This window comes from Moschus berezovskii, chromosome 4 (assembly GCF_049115385.1).
Source record: "Moschus berezovskii isolate FMDL1 chromosome 4, NW_MosBer_1.0, whole genome shotgun sequence".
Classification (NCBI taxonomy): domain Eukaryota; kingdom Metazoa; phylum Chordata; class Mammalia; order Artiodactyla; family Moschidae; genus Moschus; species Moschus berezovskii.
Genome location: NC_142463.1, coordinates 103,146,588 through 103,166,319, shown reverse-complemented (window position 1 = coordinate 103,166,319; position 19,732 = coordinate 103,146,588). Strand labels below are relative to the sequence as shown.

The 19,732-nt window shown below is 44.7% G+C and overlaps 2 protein-coding genes across 2 annotated transcripts in view; both read left to right on the top strand.

The window, feature by feature from the left end:
• LOC148778151 (NBPF family member NBPF6-like) overlaps positions 1 to 9,066 on the top strand; it is a 34,729-nt gene extending 25,663 nt beyond the window's left edge. Inside the window, exons 14-16 of the mRNA XM_088835704.1 lie at positions 1,837 to 2,064; positions 4,064 to 4,263; positions 8,111 to 9,066. Coding sequence (XP_088691830.1) covers positions 1,837 to 2,064; positions 4,064 to 4,254 — 419 coding nt within the window. The 3' untranslated portion in view covers positions 4,255 to 4,263; positions 8,111 to 9,066. The remainder of the gene's footprint in view (positions 1 to 1,836; positions 2,065 to 4,063; positions 4,264 to 8,110) is intronic.
• LOC148778149 (myomegalin-like) overlaps positions 1 to 19,732 on the top strand; it is a 162,717-nt gene that overhangs the window by 77,588 nt on the left and 65,397 nt on the right.

The window sequence follows — 19,732 nt, the reverse complement described above, 5'->3', positions numbered from 1 at the left end:
GGATTGAGATGAATGAATAGAATATCTAAACTCTACAGGGATCCATCCTGTGTCCTGATTCTCATGATAACCTGAGGACAGTGTGAATAGCTGTTATGCAGCCATGTGTGTACAGGTATTCAGGTCTACCCCATCCTCTCAGTACAAGGAGAAACCCTGCAGAAACAAAACAAACACCTGATTTTTAAATTACAACTTGATCTTCCATTGGAGGCTTTTCCCCCTACTAACAATATTGGGCAGTATTGTTGATGTTTGATACAATGTTTGGTTATTTTATATTCTGTCACTGCAAAGAATATTCAAAGCATAGGTTTAATAAAACCCATTCTCAAGAAAAGACAAAATTAGATGATGAAATTACACAATGATAATTAAAAACAATCCTAGACATTGATTCAAAATAACATTGGAGAATAAGGGGATACATAGTTTTGACAGTTCTTTCAACCACCAAATATTGTACAAGGATTTACCCTTCAGCCCAATATGAATTATCATCAAATCTGATTAAGTGTCCTAAAATATGATGATTAACGATTAATGAACTTTGCTTGGTGGAAATATGAAGGGTACACCAGACTGAGAGAAGTGCTTTTGGCAAAAGCCCTGGAAGCTCACAGAGGCTCCTGGTACAGGGCTGGGGTCAGAAAGGGGCCAGCCTAAGTCCTAGGAGGATTTGCAGAGGGAGCTGTGGGAAGTGACGTTGCAGAAGAAAGAGGGACTAGAGACAGGAGCACTGGAAAGGCGAGTGAGGAGGTAGATTTGTGTAGCAGGGAAGCGAGGATGAATTTCCATAAACTGAGGAGCATGTGATGAAACAGGATTGGGGGTGATAAGACAGGTGACCTTTGAGAGTGTGGAGAGGACTGAATCAGAGAAAGCAGTTAGAAGGAGGTTGGATGAATCTTTGATGAGAGTCAGACACAGATGCTCTCTGGAAGACGAAGAGATGACAGACACATGAGAGACAGTTAAAGAAACAAACCTTGTGAGGGTGCGGTTGCACAAGAGGGAGGTGAGAGGAGAGCAGGCCCTGGCGGCTGTGACCTCACATGAGCCTGGCCTGGACCAGAGGAGGGTACTTCATGTCTTTGGTTAGCCCACGTTCCGAGGATATGTACTCATTTCACAGGAGACATATGAGCAGATTTCATTAGGAGCACTGTCCAGACACCAGTGGAGGGACGCGTATTGAAGGAGTGTACATACATTATCTGTCTAAAGAGACACAAAGGTGTTTCCAATGGGGTCTCAGCCCTCTCCTCCACTCGTTCTAGCTGCTATACCATCCATCCCCACTCTGCCCCATGTGGGGATAGATTTTATTCTATATATACATGTACGGGTGAGCGGAAGGGTAGACAAAATTTCAAGCAAGGAAGTTCAGAAGTGTCTGGAATGTACTGTATTTTCTCAGCTCAAATTCTGGTGGTACCTGAAGCCTTCAGGCCATATGCCTCTCCCTGTTCTTTTATTCCTGTGGGTAGATATCAACAACTCTTTCTCCCCCATGCCTAGAGGCTTGTCGAGGACCTTCTCTCTAGGCTACAAGACTAAGGCTAAGAACAGAATAAGAGGCTTGACCTCCTGTGTCACCCAAACCCTCTAGACTCAAGTGAGTGATCTCTCATTTCAAGAAATTGCAGCCCAGCACCTGCCTTCTCAGCGCCCCAGTCACAGCCATAAATATGACATCTTCACAATGATCTCTGCCTTTGCTGTCTGGGTTATCGGTTGGTTTCACTCTTGGGCTAGGACAGCAGAAATGGGTGTCTGGGAGGGCTTAGCAAGAAAAAGCTTCCATTAGTCCCACTGAGCCCTGTTTACTTTCAGGTGACACCTGGGAGGACTGTCACCAGGCACCTGTGAGTTTCCCAAGGTCAGAGGTGCCAACTTCACAGGCACAGCTTCAGAAAAGCACCCATGTGACCGATTGTCTGCAGTGCCAGCTGGACCAGCATTTTGACTGTGGTGACAGCAAAGCCATGCTGGGTCTTTCCTCCACCAACTGGGGCTTTACCTCCAACCCTGATTCTGGACACCAAGAACCACTCTTTCTAGGTAAGAAAGAAAAGGGGATTAGAAAGCTCTGGTCCATGTGCTGGTCATCACAAAGCTGTGGGTGGAGGAGGCAGAGTGCCTTTCCCACGTCCGCGGTCAGCCCAGTTGAAACCTGTGACACTCTGACAGAGTGAGGTGATCAAGAGCCTGGGACTTAGGACAGCTCAGCCTCAGGCCCTGGTTCTGCAAATTCCTGCCTGTTTAACTGAGCCGAGTTATTTATCTTCCTAGGTATTTGCCTCTCTCGTGCCTTATCTGAACTCTTGAAAAATTCTGTCTCCTTTGCATATTGGTGGGAATCTTAAACAATATAATGTCCAGGGCATCTGATTCACTAAAATTTGTTTGATCCCCACTATGAATATGTAATATCTAAGCATTGTGTCTTTCTGGTGCTTTAACACTTACCAAATGATTGCACAATGGTTGTTTCCTCTACGGCAGCATAAGCTCTACGGTCTCCACTTTCTCCGGACCCCATCTTCTCCTGCTTCCTCAGAAAGTAGCTTGGCCAGTATTTTCCTCTCCTTTCACTGTCTGTCATCAAGGCAATTTACTCCCGTTGGGTGCTCTCAGTTAGCGGGTATCAGCAACATTCCATAGGAGTGTCAACACTGGCCCTGCAACTCAGTCCCATGTTTGCTTTTCACATCCTGTTTCCTTTCCTCAGTTTCCCCTCATTTTAAAAGAACACGCTACCCTCATTCTTGAAGTGCACCCGCCAGTCTCTTTCATGACACTCGTTTAATTCATTCTCTCCACTCATCTCCATGTCCGTCTCCTAGTTTTCATCTCCTCCGAGTCCACCTCTGCTCAAATTTCCTTAAAAGACCTTTCAGACCATCACATCCATTTCATCTGGGACGTGTTCAGCCTTCCCTCCTTTGCTCTCCACATCCTCCTCTGGAGCCTGGCGCTGCCTGGCGCTCTTCCCTGAGGCTGTGGCCTCATCTGAGGATGAGGAGAGACCCAGGTCCTCAGGTGGCGCTGAGATGAGAAGGAGCCCCTTGTGGCAGCATGGAGAGTCTCATGGAAAGTGCTCAGGGAGGGCAGGGATGCGGAGCGGGACAAGAGCCACCAGGTCTTGTGTTTATTGTCTTCTCTTCCCTCTTGTCTCTCCTTTTCTTGTGCTTGGCCTCCCACACTCTCAGCCAAGACTGAACTCCACTGGCTCAGTCACTCTGTTTCCTGCTCACCTTCCATGGAGACCTGAACATAAATCCAGGCCTCACAGCAGATTTTGCAGCAAAGGGTAGTTTTAATGCCCTTTACGTTCACACCCCGTCACACTGTGACTGCCCCCGGCCCCCACCCCTTATCTCCTAGTTCCTGTCACCAAACGAGCTTCTTCTCATTCTTCTTCTTTTTCTATTTTCTTGTCCAAATTCAACTCATCAGGAAGCCAATAGAACGATCCATTCAATAGCTCAAATCCTTCATTCTTTTATTTCATCACAAACACACTCACTTGTGAGGTTTCTTCCATTTTTATCATATTGTCTATGCCTTATTTAAATTATGTATAAATATCATAAGTAGCCTGTTTACATATATATGAAGTGCATATTGATGCACATTTAAAAGTTTTCCAATTTAGACTTCCCCGTTTCTTTTCTCTCATGAGGTTTTCCTTCAGCTTTGACTTTGCTTCATCTCTTCCCTCCCAACAGTACAAACTGCGTCCGGTAGGAGTTTCTTGCCTTTGTCTTTTCTACCTAGGAATTTTTTGTTGTCATCCATTTTATTTTTCTTGCTCATTTATGGCATTTGGAAACATGTTTGCCCTGTGGCACACTTAACAATACTGGGAAGTACAAGGAAGACCAGTAAAAAAGAAAATAGAAAAATATCTCCATTGTCTTCACCTACCCATGGGCTTTCAGATGGCCTTTCTTGTTCCTGGACACTTTCCGTACCTGATGTCCTTCTTGAGTGAAGGAGTGAGTCTTTGTAAATCATGAATAACAATGGATCCTGTTGGCTGTGGTTTTATCTTCAGAGCTGGATGCTTCCATCAGAGTGAAGAACCCTCCCAAGCTGGAAGGTGAGGGCTCCACAGCAAGCGCACATGAGCGTCCAGTCTGTAACAAGATTAAAGGCTTAAGTGTCCTGAAACAGAGGATTATCAGAAGGAAAGTGCTGTTTGGCAAGTGGAGACTAGCGTGCAGATTCCCTGGCCTTCAGGCTTAGGGTCTGGAGGTAACCCCGTGCGCTCCTTCCTTGTGCTCTTTGTCTGCTGTGGCTGAATCCCCCACTAACGTTTCTCTTCCTCATGTGCTCACTCAGCAGCTGACACTGCCTCTGCGTGGTCTTTCCTCTCTTTTCCATGGGGGCGGCCACCCTGCAGTGCCCTCCGTCTCAGTCTCCTGTTTAGACTCTGACCACTATGTTTTCCCACTGCTACCGTCCTCATATGCCCTCTGACATTTCCTATTAGCCACAGGAAGCCCAGATCCATGGTGGTCCTCACCAGAATAGCAGCATTTAGGCCACTGAAAACATTGGCCTTAAGTCACACACATTCTTGGCTTCTTCCCCTCACTTTCCCTGCCCCTGCCTCCAAGTCCACTGCCTCTTCCTTTCAGGATCATGTCTTAAGGAATCACTGGCACGTGAGTTGGCTTCTGGAGAAATGAACCTAGGACAGCCCTTACCCCTCAGCTTATCCACCCGAATAAGAAATCCCAGACTGAAGGAAAAAGCCTTGATTACTAAAATAAAATAAGAACCTGGGTCATAGGTGGGAGTCTGGACTGGCCTGAGTCATGATTCCCTTCAGCCTCTGATAGGCAGAACTTTGCTAATGTGCAGGGGGCTTCCAGGAACTCACTGGAGCTGGCATTAGGTGGAGGACAGTAAATGGCTCCCTAAAGGGACATTGGGGAAAAGGAGATACAGAAGCCAGGATTTCAAAATACAGAGAGCATGAGATGGACAGGCACTCAGACCTCTCCAGTTTTACTCACATTATTCCTTCCCCATATTAGTAAAAGCCCAGAAAAATGAACTGAGTTGAAATCTGAGGCCAGGGCATGTAGGACAGCATTGGACTGAATTAACTTTGGGCCACATTTATGAAGACCCAGGGAGATACACAAGAATACAAGATAATCATTGCTTCAGCCCATCCAATTGAGAAGGCCAATTATTCATAGAAGAGTAACAGAGAAAGACCAAAAGATCTTTGGGGCCAGTGGAGAGAAGTCCATATTGGACTAGAAGGAGAAAATAAAAAGAGAGATGTGAAATAGTGCAGGCCTGGTGAGTAGTTCTAAATCGTGCTACTGTAAAATGAACACGGGTTGAGTTTTGAGGTGACATGGATGCCTTATCCCAATCCAAGGAAATTCTGATTTTAAAGTTCTGGGGATGAGGTTTGGATATCAGTATCTTTCAAAGCTCTGCTAATATGCATCAAGGATTAGAAGGACTGTGGATCTGATAGGATATAAGTAACCAATATGGCATGGCCTATGAGTGGCTGCTTCCTAAAAAAGCTGAATATCAACAAGTAAGGGAATTTGCATTCTTCTCTCAACAGAAATATTTTGTACAGCCTGGCGAAGAGGAAAGAGAAGAAAAAATAGACATAGATAGCTAAGTTAGATACATAATCACTCTGGATTCAGTGTCTCACAATTTTCATAGTACAAGATACAATAAAACAAACAAAATTATATAGACCCCAATATATAAAATCGACCCTCCCCTTACCACAAGAATAAAATTCAGTATTTCCTATTCTACTGTTAAAATGCAACTTGCAGTTAGCTATTCACTAAACATGTTCACAGCCTACTAACTGGCTCAGGACAGCAGGTGCAACACATTTTTTTTCATCGAATATAGTCTTTATGCCAAAACCGCATAATGAATGTTAGGCCTTATCCTGCCATATTTGTCCTTTTACATACCCTTCTATCAGTTCAGTTCAGTTGCTCGGTTGTGTCCAAACTTTGTGACCCCATGGACTGCAGCACGCCGGGCTTCTCTGTTCATCACCAACTCCCAGAGCTTGCTTACATTCATGTCCATCGAGTCGGTGATGCCATCCAACCATCTCATCCTCTTTTGTCCCCTTCTCCTGCCCTCAGTCTTTCCCAGCATCAGGGTCTTTTCTAAGGAGTCAGCTCTCCACATCAGGTGGCCAAAGTATTGGAGTTTCAGCTTTAGCATCAGTCCTTCCAATGAAAATTCAGGACTGATTTCCTTTCCGATGGACTGGTTGGATTGCCTTGCATCCCAAGGGACTCAAGAAAAGCATCAATTCTTTGGCACTCAGCTTTCTTTATGGTCCAACTCTCACATCCATACATGACTACTGAAAAAACCATAACTTTGACTAGATGGACCTTTGTTGGCAAGTCACGTCTCTGCTTTTTAATATGCTGTCTCAGTTTATCATACCTTTTCTTCCAAGGAGTAAGCATCTTTTAATTTCATGGCTGCTGTCACCATCTGCAGTGATTTTGGAGCCCAGAAAAATAAAGTCAGCCACTGTTTCCCCATCTATTCGCCATGAAGTGATGGGACCGGATGCCATGATCTTCGTTCTTTTGAATGCATAGTTTTAAACGACCCTTTTCCGTCTTCCTTCACTTTCATCAAGAGGCTCATTAGTTCCTCTTCGCTTTCTGCTGTAAGGGTGGTGTCATCTGCATATCTCAGCTTATTGATATCTCTCTTGGCAATCTTGATTCCAGCTGTGCTTCATCCAGCCCAGCATTTCGCATCATGTACTGTGGATAAAAGTTAAAGAATCAAGGTGACAATATAAAGCCTTGACATACTCCTTTCTCAATTTGGAACCAGTCCGTGTTCCATGTCCAGTTCTAATGCTGCTTCTTGATCTGCATACAGGTTTTTTATGAGGCAGGTAAGGTGGTCTGTTATTTCCATCTCTTTAAGAATTTTCCATAGTTTGTTGTGATCCACACAGTCAAACGCTTTGGCCTAGTCAAGAAAGCAGAAATAAATGTTGTTGTGGATTTTTTTCTATACAGTAGCTTAAAATACTAGTAGAGAATCTTACTTTGAGAAAAGTTTGAGAAAAAGGTGATGAGATTTTAATATAACTAAACTGAACGCTCTTTCACTTCAGAATTTTATTTGTTGAGATGTCAACGATATTCCTAGAAATGCCTTAAGGCAGATTCAGCATGAAATAACCTTTATAACATTTTGGTGTCCATGGGATGCAAATGGCTTGACACAAAGTTACACTCCCTGCTCTCTTTTTGCAAATTTTATTTTGAGTTTCCCCTCTTTCCATTCATCCCTCAGTCTCTTTGGAGCAGGATTTCCCTGGAACGCCTTATTCCTGTTCAGGAGGATGACCAAACATCCTCTATTAACTGTTGACTCCTCCAGATTGGAGCTTTCCTCTCCTCCTCTCCCTTCCTGCAAATATATAGGAAGGGCCTGTGGCTTGGGCTGTCAGTAACAAGTCATGTGGTCTTAGACCCTTGAAAACATAGCTCCTCCTCTGTAAATTATGGAAGTGGACTTGGATCCATTCTGAGGTCCCTATTGGTGCTCACATCCAGGACTCTCCAGGACCCTGCTTCTCCTGAGAAGGCAGGGATGAAGAGGTGGAAGAGGGTGTCTTTCTCAATTGAGGATCCTCTGCTCCCATAGCTGTCTGTTTCTAAGTGTGTATGAGGGATGCTCAGCACGTCCATCCCTGAACGTGTGGGAAAGCATACAGATGAAGGGGATTCAAGAGTCCAGTGACTGTTGAGGATTGAGTGGTGGGGATCCAGTTAAGACTCTGAAGCAGCTCTGAGCTGAGCTATCACCAAGCACAGGTGGGGTGAGGACAGGGTTCCTTAGATGCTGCACCACAGGCTCGATGAAAGTTTAAGGAGGTATTCCTTCTCAATCGTGGATCTCACTTTCCTCTCCAGCCAGCCTGTGGCTCTCCCTTCAGCTCGTCCTGTCAACAGGAGCTCTGTCTGCCCCTGGCCCCAGTCACCATGTGGCCATCCCTTCAGGCTCAGCAGGGCCTAACAAAGACTCACGTTTCTTCTCTCTCTCTCTTTCACAGATATCAATTACTTTAGGAACTAAAATAAGATATTGTCGATTTAAGAAACCACACTATAGAATTACCTTTTCCATTTGATGAAAAAGAATCTACAACAGCAACTCAATTTAAACCTCAGCAACACTGGAGGGATCCTTTCCTGAGAATGAACATCCCAACCAACAACCACTGTCCACACTCCAAGGGACAGAATTGATGCGAGTAATCCCGGTCATCAGCCTCCGAATGTAATCCTCAGTAAGGTGATCAGTGCTTTGATGGACACACAGTTTGGAAAGATCTTAATGCTGCTCCTCTAAATAGTCGTCCTCCACACACCAGCATGGGAACAATTGGAAGAAGACAGCATATCAACCCGGTCATTCTTTGCCACCGGATGGACTGTGCTCAAAGCAGACAGCATTTACTGCGCATTGTTCTTGCTGGAAGTGTTTATCCTGTGTTTAATATTGAGGTAGATATCAGATAACTGCAGAATTGAGACCTTTGAACTAGACAACTGGCCTGTCTTTCTTCAAACGGTTGATGTTTGCACCAAAAAGACAACAAAAAAAAGGAGAAGAGATGTTTTAGGTCCCAGAGGACTAAAAAGATCATGTTGCTTTATCTCTTTCGTCCTTCGGAACCTCAAACATCTCCTCACCTTCTTGTAGTTGTCTTTGACGGTCGTGACATTGACTTCTTTGCAGAGGACAGGTCAGTTGTCTCCTGAAAGGTCTCCATTTTGCAGCTGTCTTTTCATTGCCTCATGATTAAATTCCTGTGAACCCTTTTGCCAAGAACACCGTCTAGTGAATGCTGTGTGCTTCCGAGTGCAGCCTGTTTGGAGGCTAAGAGTGTCCACTTTACCTGTCCCCACTGTTATTATTTCAGCATTGAACACTGTTATGCAGAGGCTTATAAGATCTGTTCTTGAAAAGACAGGCTTTTGTGTGTGTAATGAGCAATTAGTGGTATTTGAGGGTGTATCAATATTGTATTCTATGGTGCTCTTTCTGTAAAAATGTTACCACCCTTTAATGATCCCTGATGTGTGTCAATTATATGTGTGGTATTGCCAGCTTTGTGCTGTGGAAAAGACAATCCATACCCCTAACATATAATTAAAAATATTTTTGTGTTTCACTGCAGACTTGTGCTTTTTTAAAATTCAGTGTTATAATCCATGATTTTCTTGCATTTATTTTTAGTTGGAGGATAACTGTTTTCCAAGGTAGTGCTGGTTTCTGCCACACTACAGTGGGAATCAAACATAAGTATAACTATGTCCCCTCCTTCTTGAACCTCCTTCCCACCCCTCCCCCATCCACAATCCATTATTAACATGATTTTTTATAACATAAATACTCTTGTTTCTCATGTGCTGTGCTGTGCTTAGTTGCCAGTTGTGTCTGACTCTTTGCAACCCCATGGACTGCAGCCCACCAGACTCCTGTGTCCATGGGGATTCTCCAGGGAAGAATACTGGAGTGGGTTGCCATGCTCTACTTCAGGGGATCTTTCCAACCCAGGGATCGAACCCAGGTGTCACCATTGCAGGTGGATTCCACCAGGGAAGCCCAAGAATACTGGAGTGGGTATCCTATCCCTTCTCCAGGGAATCCTACAAAACCAGGAATCGATCCGGGGTGTCCTGAATCGCAGGCAGATTCTTTATCAGCGGAGCTACCAGGGAAGCCCCTTTGTTTCTCCTGTTCAGTTTGTATCTTAAACTCCTCTCACATCTTTTTATTTATGTTTCCCATTTGTAGTAGATTGTATCTTCTGGGTTTCTTTCTCTGTTATTTTATTTTCTTTGTGTATGCATATTTGTGTCTGTGTGTCTTTTGCTGGGTATTTTGGAAGGCCTGGATAGCTAGTTAGTGCACTAAAAGTTTTGACACATTAGTCTTTTAGTTAGTCCTTTAGTATTTTGTCACAATTCTAATATTCGAAGTATATGTTTCAAATGTTATCTATCAACTTCAACTTTTTACTACTGTGATGCTGGAGGACATTATTCTGCTTTTTCTTTTGTCTTTACCTACCTTATTGTATTATTTCAACCCAATCAAATGTATACCCTTTATATACTATATTTTTCTTACCTATTTTTGTTAATGTGCTAATTGGTAGGGTAGATGTAGGAGCTAGAGGAGGGGCCCACTGGGTCCTTTTGACCCCCTGGTGGCACAGGATGGCTGTCCCACTCTGGGAGTACTAGCAGCCTCCCTGCAGAAGTTTGAGGGTGTTCCTAGGCTGCCCCCAGAGCAGGGCCCACCACACAGTGGTTTAAATCTACAATCCCATATATTCAGTGATGACCAGATGTACATAACTCATAGTTTCCTGTCAATTCTTGATGAGCAGAGTTCATCTTTAAAGATTTCTCATGATGGACTGAGGACTCCTTAAGTTTGATATATTTAATCTTGTTTTCTGTTGCTTTGATGCAGTACAGACACCTTGGCTAAATATAAAGAACTTGTCCACAATGAGTTCTATTGATTATTTTTTTAAAAAATAATGTGTTACTTTGTATGTTCTATTGAGATGTAGAAGGTAAATTGATTTTTCTTCACTGAGGCAAAGGGTGGTCTGGAGCTTCAGCACATTTTTTCTTTTTTAAAAAACGGCTTTCGGCTCGCCTTGAATAGTCTTAGAGCTGACCATTCCAGGTCTACTTCCCCTAGGTCTCTATGACTTTCTGATCCTTTCTCACTGTCTTTTGTTCATTTCTATTCTGTTCGATGCTTTCATTTTTAATGCAACATCCCTTATAAGTTTGGATAAATATGTTCTCTATGTACCTTGTCATTTAGCATTTTCTTTTCCAGAGAATCTTCTTTAGCCTCAACTTTTTTTTATCTCTGTCAATTCCAATTTCTCATTTCTTCTTTCCTGTCTACTTCTATCTCATGTTGTGTATTTCTTATGTAAAATATTGAAGTTTTTTCCATGTGTATGTATCTACAAATGCTTTGTTCAGAACAATTCAAAATATGGATGCCATTTTACATTCCCCAATGTTTTTTGATTAATTCTGAGGCAATCTTTTCATTTGCTGAGATTGTTGACTCTCAATTTACACTTTTCTCTTCTGTCACCTTGGAAGAAATGTCTGCTATATAGTTTTCATTTTCACATGACTAGGTTTACCTGAATGAGAGTCAGTTGTCCCAGGTCAGAAGGGATTAGTGCTTTGAGTGGCTTACTTGATTTCTTTATTCTAGGTCTGTTTTGTGCAATTACTGTAGCAGAGCTAAGACTTGGGGGAAAGGCATGGTGTGTCTCTTGAGTTGGGGATTCTATTTCTTCCAGTAGGACCTTTAATTTCTGCCAGTTGCACCATTCTTTTTCATCACCACAAGTGTCCAAAGGATGCTCCCTTCAGCTCGGTCTCACCTGATCCCAGTAACTGTGCCTCCTCAAGATTGTCCCCCTCGGTGCTCTGCACTGATCCCCTCCCTGTCAATTCCCCAGTCACCAGAGCTAGAGCCAGCCATGCCTCAGACATCCTCTGAGTTTATCCACACACTCTTTCCGTGAGTTATTCTACCTGAGTTCTGTCTGGAGTACTCCCTCCCTGCTGTGCGCTCCTCTATATGCAGGGCCTTTGTTGATCCCTCTGCTGCCGTGTGGCTCCCAGACCTAGCTGAATACAAACCAAGTCACGTCCACAGTGTTCTCGGGTCCCTGGTTGTTTGGGTTTTGAATGGTGTCCTTGACTCTCTCTGTTCTCCTAGCCCTCAGAATTGTATGAGAGGTTCAGCTGCTCTTATTCTAGGTGGACCTGTGTTCTCCTATCATTCTTTTTCAAATCCGAGATTTCAATAGTACACAAAAGTAGACAGAACAGAACACTCCCATCTTGTCAGGCATGGTCTACAATTACCAGCTTATGGTTGAACTTGTCTTACTACAATCCATGCACTTACGTTTTGCTATTTTTTTTAAACGAAATCTCAGACATCATGTTTCATTTCTAATTATGTCAGCATGTTTCCCCTCAATGAGAACTCTTTTTGAAAGTATTATCATCACAGCATTATAATCATAAATTAATTCAAAATCTTTAATATCATAAAAGACTATTCAACTTTTCCATTTTAAAAAATGCAGCATTTTTTTCAGCTTATTTGATCACATATGTTTTTTTTTTTAATTGATTGACTGATTTACGGCTGCCCTGGGCCTTCGCAGCTTCGCACGGGGCTTCTCCAGTTGTGGAGACCGGGAGCTCCTCTCCTGTGGTTTGCTGGTTTCTCGGCGTCAGTAGTTGCTGCCCATGCACTCAGTGGTTGCGGCTTGTGGGCTTAGTTGCCCCTCAGCATGTGGGACCTTCCTGGAGGGATCAAACCTGTGTCCTCTGCATTGCTAGGCAAATTCCTAACCAGGGAAGCCCCCTCCCCCTCCGCCATTATCGTTTCTAAGTTAGTCTTCTCTTTTGGATCCAAATAGAATCCACAAACTGTAATCGCTAATGTAATGCATTTAAGTCTCTTACATGTATGTTCAGTTCAGTCGCTCAGTCGTGTCCGACTCTTTACGACCCCATGAATCACGGCACGCCAGGCCTCCCTGTCCATCACCAACTCCCGGAGTTCACTCAAACTCATGTCCATCGAGTCGGTGATGCCATCCAGCCATCTCATTCTCTGTCGTCCCCTTCTCCTCCTGCCCCCAATCCTTCCCAGCATCAGAGTCTTTTCCAGTAAGTCAACTCATTGCATGAGGTGGACAAAGTATTGGAGTTTCAACTTTAGCATCAATCCTTCCAATGAACACCCAGGATCGATCTCCTTTAGAATGGACTGGTTGGATCTCCTTGCAGTCCAAGGGACTCTCAAGAGTCTTCTCCAGCACCACAGTTCAAAAGCATCAATTCTTCGGTGATCAGCTTTCTTCACAGTCCAACTCTCACATCCATACATGACCACTGGAAAAACCATAGCCTTGACTAGACGGACCTTTGTTGGCAAATATGCTATCTAGGTTGGTCATAACTTTCCTTCCAAGGAGTAAGCGTCTTTTAATTTCATGGCTGCAATCAGCATCCACAGTGATTTTGGAGCCGAAAAAAATAAAGTCTGACAGTTTCCCCATCTATTTCCCATGAAGTGATGGGACCAGATGCCATGATCTTTGTTTTCTGAATGTTGAGCTTCAAGCCAACCTTTTCACTCTCCTCTTTCACTTTCACCAAGAGGCTTTTGAGTTCCTCTTCACTTTCTGCCATAAGGGTGGTGTCATCTGCATATCTGAGGTTATTGATATTTCTCCCAGTAATCTTGATTCCAGCTTGTGCTTCTCCCAGCCAGGATTCCTCATGATGTACTCTGCATATAAGTAAAATAAGCAGGGTGACAATATACAGCCTTGACGTACTCCTTTTCCTATTTGGAACCAGTCTGTTGTTCCATGTCCAGTTCTAACTGTAGCTTCCTGACCTGCACACAGGTTTCTCAAGAGGCAGGTCAGGTGGTCTGGTATTCCCATCTCTTTCAGAATGTTCCACAGTTTATTGAGATCCGCACAGTCAAAGGACTCTTACATGTATGCTTTCCTTCAATTTCTTCTTCCTTCCTTCCTTCCTTGCTTTCTCTCTCCCTCGCTCTCCATCTCTCTTGGTCTATTGCTGTCCTTTTTCCCTTTAAATCATTGACTTGTTGGAGAAACTGAGTTGGTTTTTCTGTAGCATTCCCACAGTCTAAACTGTATACTAGGGTGTCCTTTAATAGTGTTTCTGTCCTTCATACTTCCTTTTCGGTGGTAGAATATACAGCAGTGCTGTAATGTAACGAAAATGCAAGTCACATGTAGTTTAAAATTTTCTAGTAACCACATTGACAACTAAAAAGTATAAGAGCACGATAATGCAAATATAATCTTCTACATAGCTGATAAAGCTATATACACCTTAAAGGAAACATGGGGCTTCCCAAGAACTCGCCTGCCAATGCAGGAGACACAAGAAATGCGGATTCGATCCCTGGGTCAAGAAGATCCTCTGGAATAGGAAATGGCAACCCACTACAGTATTCTAACCTGAGAAATCCCATGGACAGAGGAGCCCGGCGGGATATGATCCATGGACCCAAAAGAATTGGATAAAACTGAGCGACTGAGCACACACACAAAGGAAATATAATCCCAGCAATGTTTTAAAGTTGTGTTTAATAGGAAAATATTGTGCATGTCTCCAACTTTTAAGGTTACAATCACATGAATTATACATGAAAATCCAGGTCCTCAGTCCCATTCCTTTGTAACTATTCAGCAGTCATAGGTCTAGTGGTCCCTGCTCTGGACCTGTAGATACGGAGACTGATGAGAGTCAAGCTTGCAGTCCTGGCAGACCCTTCAGAGGTGGTGTGCACTCTCTGATGAGGAGGACATCAAGTCCTGAGTGTTTCTTCAAATTGTATTACCAGTCCTTTTAGTTCAAGACCTCTCAATCCATTTACTGATTATGTGGCGCTAAATGGTGATATTGCATCATCATGTAGTATTTAACTGCAATACTTGCATAAAAAGAAACTTCTCCTAAATACTAAATACTGTTTAGTTACTCAGTGGTACCCTCTGTAAAGAGAACTGCAGCTTAGTGAGCAATGCCCCAAGCATCCTCTGTGGTCACCAATTCGTTTGTTTTTTTTTTTCCCCATGTGCTTATATGAATAAATTTCAAACACAGTGAAGTATTTCAATTCATTGCAGTATAGCTCTTGCTGCTGCTGCTGCTAAGTCACTTCAGTCGTGTCCGACTCTGTGCGACCCCATAGACGGCAGCCCACCAGGCTCCCCCGTCCCTGGGATCCTCCAGGCAAGAACACTGGAGTGGGTTGCCATTTCCTTCTCCAATGTATGAAAGTAAAAAGTGAAAGTGAAGTCACTCAGTCGTGTCCGACTAGTAGTGACCCCATGGACTGCAGCCCACCAGGCTCCTCTGTCCATGTGATTTTCTAGGCAAGCGTACTGGAGTGGCTTGCCATTGCCTTCTCCGGCAGTATGGCTCTTACCAATACTCAAATTCTCTCTCTTGGCAGTGAAAGTGACTGTAAGCTGGCTCCTCAGTTCTTTTGAAAAGTTTCTGATCGTATTTGAGGCCTTTCTTGATAACACTATGACAAAGTGCTCTCTTTGATCCTGAATATTTGCTGCCCTGACCTGGACTCAGTCATTTTTCTAAGGATCCCTGGTTTCCTTTTGTGCAAAATGTTATTCCCAAATCAAATTGTAACCTTAAGATGCTTACTGGATTTGGTGTATTTCTAGGTGTTTCCAGTGGACAGAGCTAGGAAATGCATACTCATCTTTGTATCAATGTATATATTCAAATCCAGAAATTCAGACTTTATTGAATGTTTATCTTTCATCTGACTCTTTTCCGTATACCAGTATTTTTGTCTGTAAGGACACTGGGAGTAATAGAAATACAAGATTTCATACAATCTCCTTTGCTTTCCCCCACATCATTTGGAATAAGAATAAATACCAACAATGCCAATAATAACACAATTAAGGAAAGCAGTTTTTTTTTAATTTTGCCACTGTTCCAGGGTACATATAAATTATTCTGTTTAATAGTTCTCATCCACATGGTTGTTCCACAAAAGTTACATTGTGTTTCCAACGTCTAGAAGTGACATTTAAAAGATCATTTTTATAATGATAAAAAAGTGAATGCTGTTTCCAACTCAAATCAACTAAATAGACTATATTCACTATTCTGGCCCCGACTATAAGATATGCAAGTGTCTCAAAGGCATGGGTGACCGACACCTGATCTCAGACGCTGGAATACACGGCCCAGACTCCTCTTTCTGGCTGAGTTTGGGTTCAAAGGTCAAGATTTCCTGGAGTCAAGGTTCAAGTCTTAACCTAACAGCGGCTTTTCGTGTCCAAAGGAGACTTAGGAGCGAGAAGTTCTGAAATAAACGGAAATAGAATCAATCAAAACATCCAATAATAGGGCACCTGAATAAAATATAGTACTCCCTATTCAGGTCTGGAACCCCGCCCGGAAAGCTGTCACCCTGGCTGGTCAGTGACATCACAGCCCCGGACCATTATTCACAGGGACAAGAGGCGCGGTCCGAAGCCCCCTCGTGGGGCAGGACTCGGTGGGCGCAGATGCTGCCTTTTACCCCGAGACCCAGGGCGACCCGACAGGGGGTGGCAGTGCTTCAGTCGCTGCGCCCTTTGGCGGCGGGGCCGGGCCTCCGATGCCCAGTGAGCGGCAGAGCCGCAGGGTCCTGCGGGGACGCCCGGGCTCGGCCCCCACCTCCCCGTGGTCCACGGACCTGCGCCTCTCAGAGCAGCAGGCTTCGGACCTCGACTGCTGAGGGGGAGGCGGCCGAGCACGCGGGCCCAGGGCCTCCTTCGCGGGACCCAGACGTTCTGGTCCCGAGAGCAGGCCGGGTTGGGCGCCGGGGCGGGAGAGTAGGTCCACTCAGCGAGCATCTGGGGCGCAGCTCGCTTTCAGGAGGAGGCTGAGTTCCGGCTGCGCCAGTAAAAGACCCTGCGCGCGGCCGAGAAGGAAAGGTCCCACCGAGACGCTAACTCGGATCACGATTCAGCGTCCAAAGTGCGGACCATTGCCGTGGAAACACGGCCGGCTCGCTCTCCTGCAGCTGAGCCGTGTGGCTCGCAGCCGCGCGGGCCCAGGACCTCCCTCCCTCCCGCGCTCGTCCCTCGCCGCGAGCTGCGTCCTCGCGACGCCAGGGGGCGCCTGACTGGCCGCCGGCGGCGGTCTCTCCAGCTTTGGACGCAGTGGAGAGAGGAGACCCATTCCGGTGAGCGACGGGTGGGGGCTTTCAGGCCTCTCCCAAGTGCTCCTTTTCTGCTTGTATCTCTAGAGTTTTCTGCCCTGAGGTAAAATTCCCACCAGGAAAAAAAAAAAAAAAGGTCCCTTCACTGTTTGCAACTGTCCTCTTCCCGCTGCCCTGGGAACTCTGAACTTCCTCAGCAGAGCCCTTGGGACTTCGTGGGCTGTCCCATGCCTGGTACCCCAGGTCCAAGGGTAAAATTGCGGGCCACCGCCGGCTTCGTGGCGGGGGACGCGGCGTTTGCTCTGGTCGGAGCGCGACCAGAAGCCAGGGATCCGCCTTCCCAAACCGTTGCACCATGCCGGTGGAGGAACTGCGCGCCCAGATAAGTTAGGCACAAAGAACGGTTTACAGCAATAACAGGACTGTTCAAACGTGCCAAATTCTGTAAGCGTTGAGCGGTGGAAAGTATGGCTTTGTTTTGCTGTTCAGCCGCTCTGTCATGTCCGACTCTTTTCGACCCCATGGACTGCAGAACGCCAGGCTTCCCCGCCCTTCACCATCTCCCAGACCTTACTCAAAGTTGTGTCCACCGAATTGGTAATGCCATCCAACCACCTCGTCCTCTTCTCTTGCCTTCAACCTTTCCCAGCATCAGGGTCTTTTCTAGCGAGTTGGCTCTTCGCATCAGGTGGCCAAAGTATTGGAGATTGAGCTTCACCATCAGTCCTTCCAATGAATATTCAGGACTGATTTCCTTTCGGATTGACTGGTTGGATCTTGCAGTCCAAGAGACTCTCAAGAGTCTTCTCCAACACTACAGTTCCAAAAGCATCAATTCTTTGGCGCTCAGCCTTCTTTGGGCTTCCCTGGTGGCTCAGAGGGTAAAGTGTCTGCCTGCAATGCAGGAGACCTGGGTTTGATTCCCCAAGTCAGGAAGATCCTCTGGAGAAGGAAATGGCAACCCACTCCAGTACCCTTGCCTGGAGGAGGAGGAGCCTGGTAGGCTACAGTCCATGGCATTGCAGAGTTGCACAGTACTGAGCAACTTTTCTTCTTTATGATTCAACTCACATCCATACATGACCCAAAACTATAGCTTTGACTAGAGGGACGTTTGTTGGCAAATTAATGTCTCTGCTTTCTAATATGCTGTCTAGCTTTGTAGTAGCTTTTCTTCCAAGGAGCAAGAGTCTTTTAAGTGCATGGCTGTAGTCACCATCTGTAGTGACTTTGGTGCCCAAGTAAAGAAAGTCTGTCAGTGTTTCCCTTGTTTCCACCATCTATCTGTCAGAAAGTTTTGGGACCAGATACCATGATTTTTGTCTTTTGCATGTTGAGTTTTAAGCCAACTTTTTTCACTCTCACTTTTTCTGCTTCCTGCCATAAGGATGGTGTCATCTGCATACCCAGTTTTGTATTTTATATGCTGTCCTCTGCACGTAAATAAGCAGGCTGACAAGATACAACCTTTGATGTACCCCCTAGACTCATTTGAAATGATGCTGATGCTGGGAGAGACTGAAGGTGGGAGGAGAATAGGACGATAGAAGTTGAGATGGTTGGATGGCATCACCAACTCAATGGACTTGAGTTTGAGTCAACGCCGGGAGCTGGTGATGGACGGGGAGGCCTGGCGTGCTGCAGTCCATGGGGTCACAAAGAGTCAGCCATGACTGAGCGACTGAACTGAACTGAATTGAAATGTAATGAGACGTGGGGTCCCAGCATTGAGAGCAATTTGGTCACTCCTTCCTTCACTTCACTAGTCATAAGTGCTTAGTGGAACGCTTGGATATTGTGGCCATTGTCACCCTTGTGAAACCACCAGCCTAGCCAATCCCAGCAGAGTTATAGTGACACACATATATCAGAGAACTTCCCATATTTTGGGCTCACAAATCATGGGATAATGTAGGTTAGAAGATGACTCTGTTTTTTTTTGCCCACATCTCTCTTCCTGACTCAAGCTGCTGTGGCTCTAAACATTCTTGTGCATGTGTGATATATATCCTTTTCACCTCTGATCCTGGCTTACATTTCCCCATGTACATCTGAGAAACACAGCCACAGGTTCCTAGTATGTGCCAACCCAGGTAGATCCAGCAATGTTGCATAGAAACTGCCCTTGCATCCTCTCCATTGAATATACTGATTTTCCCAACTTAGATAAAAGTAACGTCAGGTTTACTACTTGTACTTAAGGAGATACATATGAAATATTAAGATGCCTCTGACAAGTAGGAAAGAGATCCTGTGGAATTGTAATAAAATTCATTAGTTACACAAACAGAGTCTAATTCCCATAGAAACTTAAAAACTACAGTTAGCAGAGGATGAAATAGGGAAATAGGCATGCCCAAACTGGCTGCAGGTTACATAAAACCCAGTGTGTTGCCAAGGGGGGAATATGAGTCAACATTATAATGGGACATATCAGGAAAAATAAAGTTGGGAAAAAGAAACCTTTGCTAAATTGACTAGTCATAAGCTTAAGCTGAAGCAAAGTGAAAGTGTTAGTCCCTCAGTCATATCCGACTCTTCACGACCCCATGAACTGTAACCTGCCAGGCTCCTCTGTCCATGGAATTCTTCAGGCAAGAATACTGGAGTGGGTTGCCTTTCCCTTCTCCAGGGGATCTTCCCAACCAAGGGGTCAAACCTGGGTCTCCTGCATTGCAGGCAGATTCTTTACCGTCTGAGCCACCAGGGAAGTGAGTTGAAGCTAAGTAAAGTATTATTCTCAAATTGTCTTCACACTTAAAAGGGTGTGAAAGATTGGTAAAGTCTAAAAGAAGAATGTGTAAAATTTTACATTTTTCCATGAGGAAAAGCACCAAGGACAGTTCAAATAGAAACAGATTGATGAATG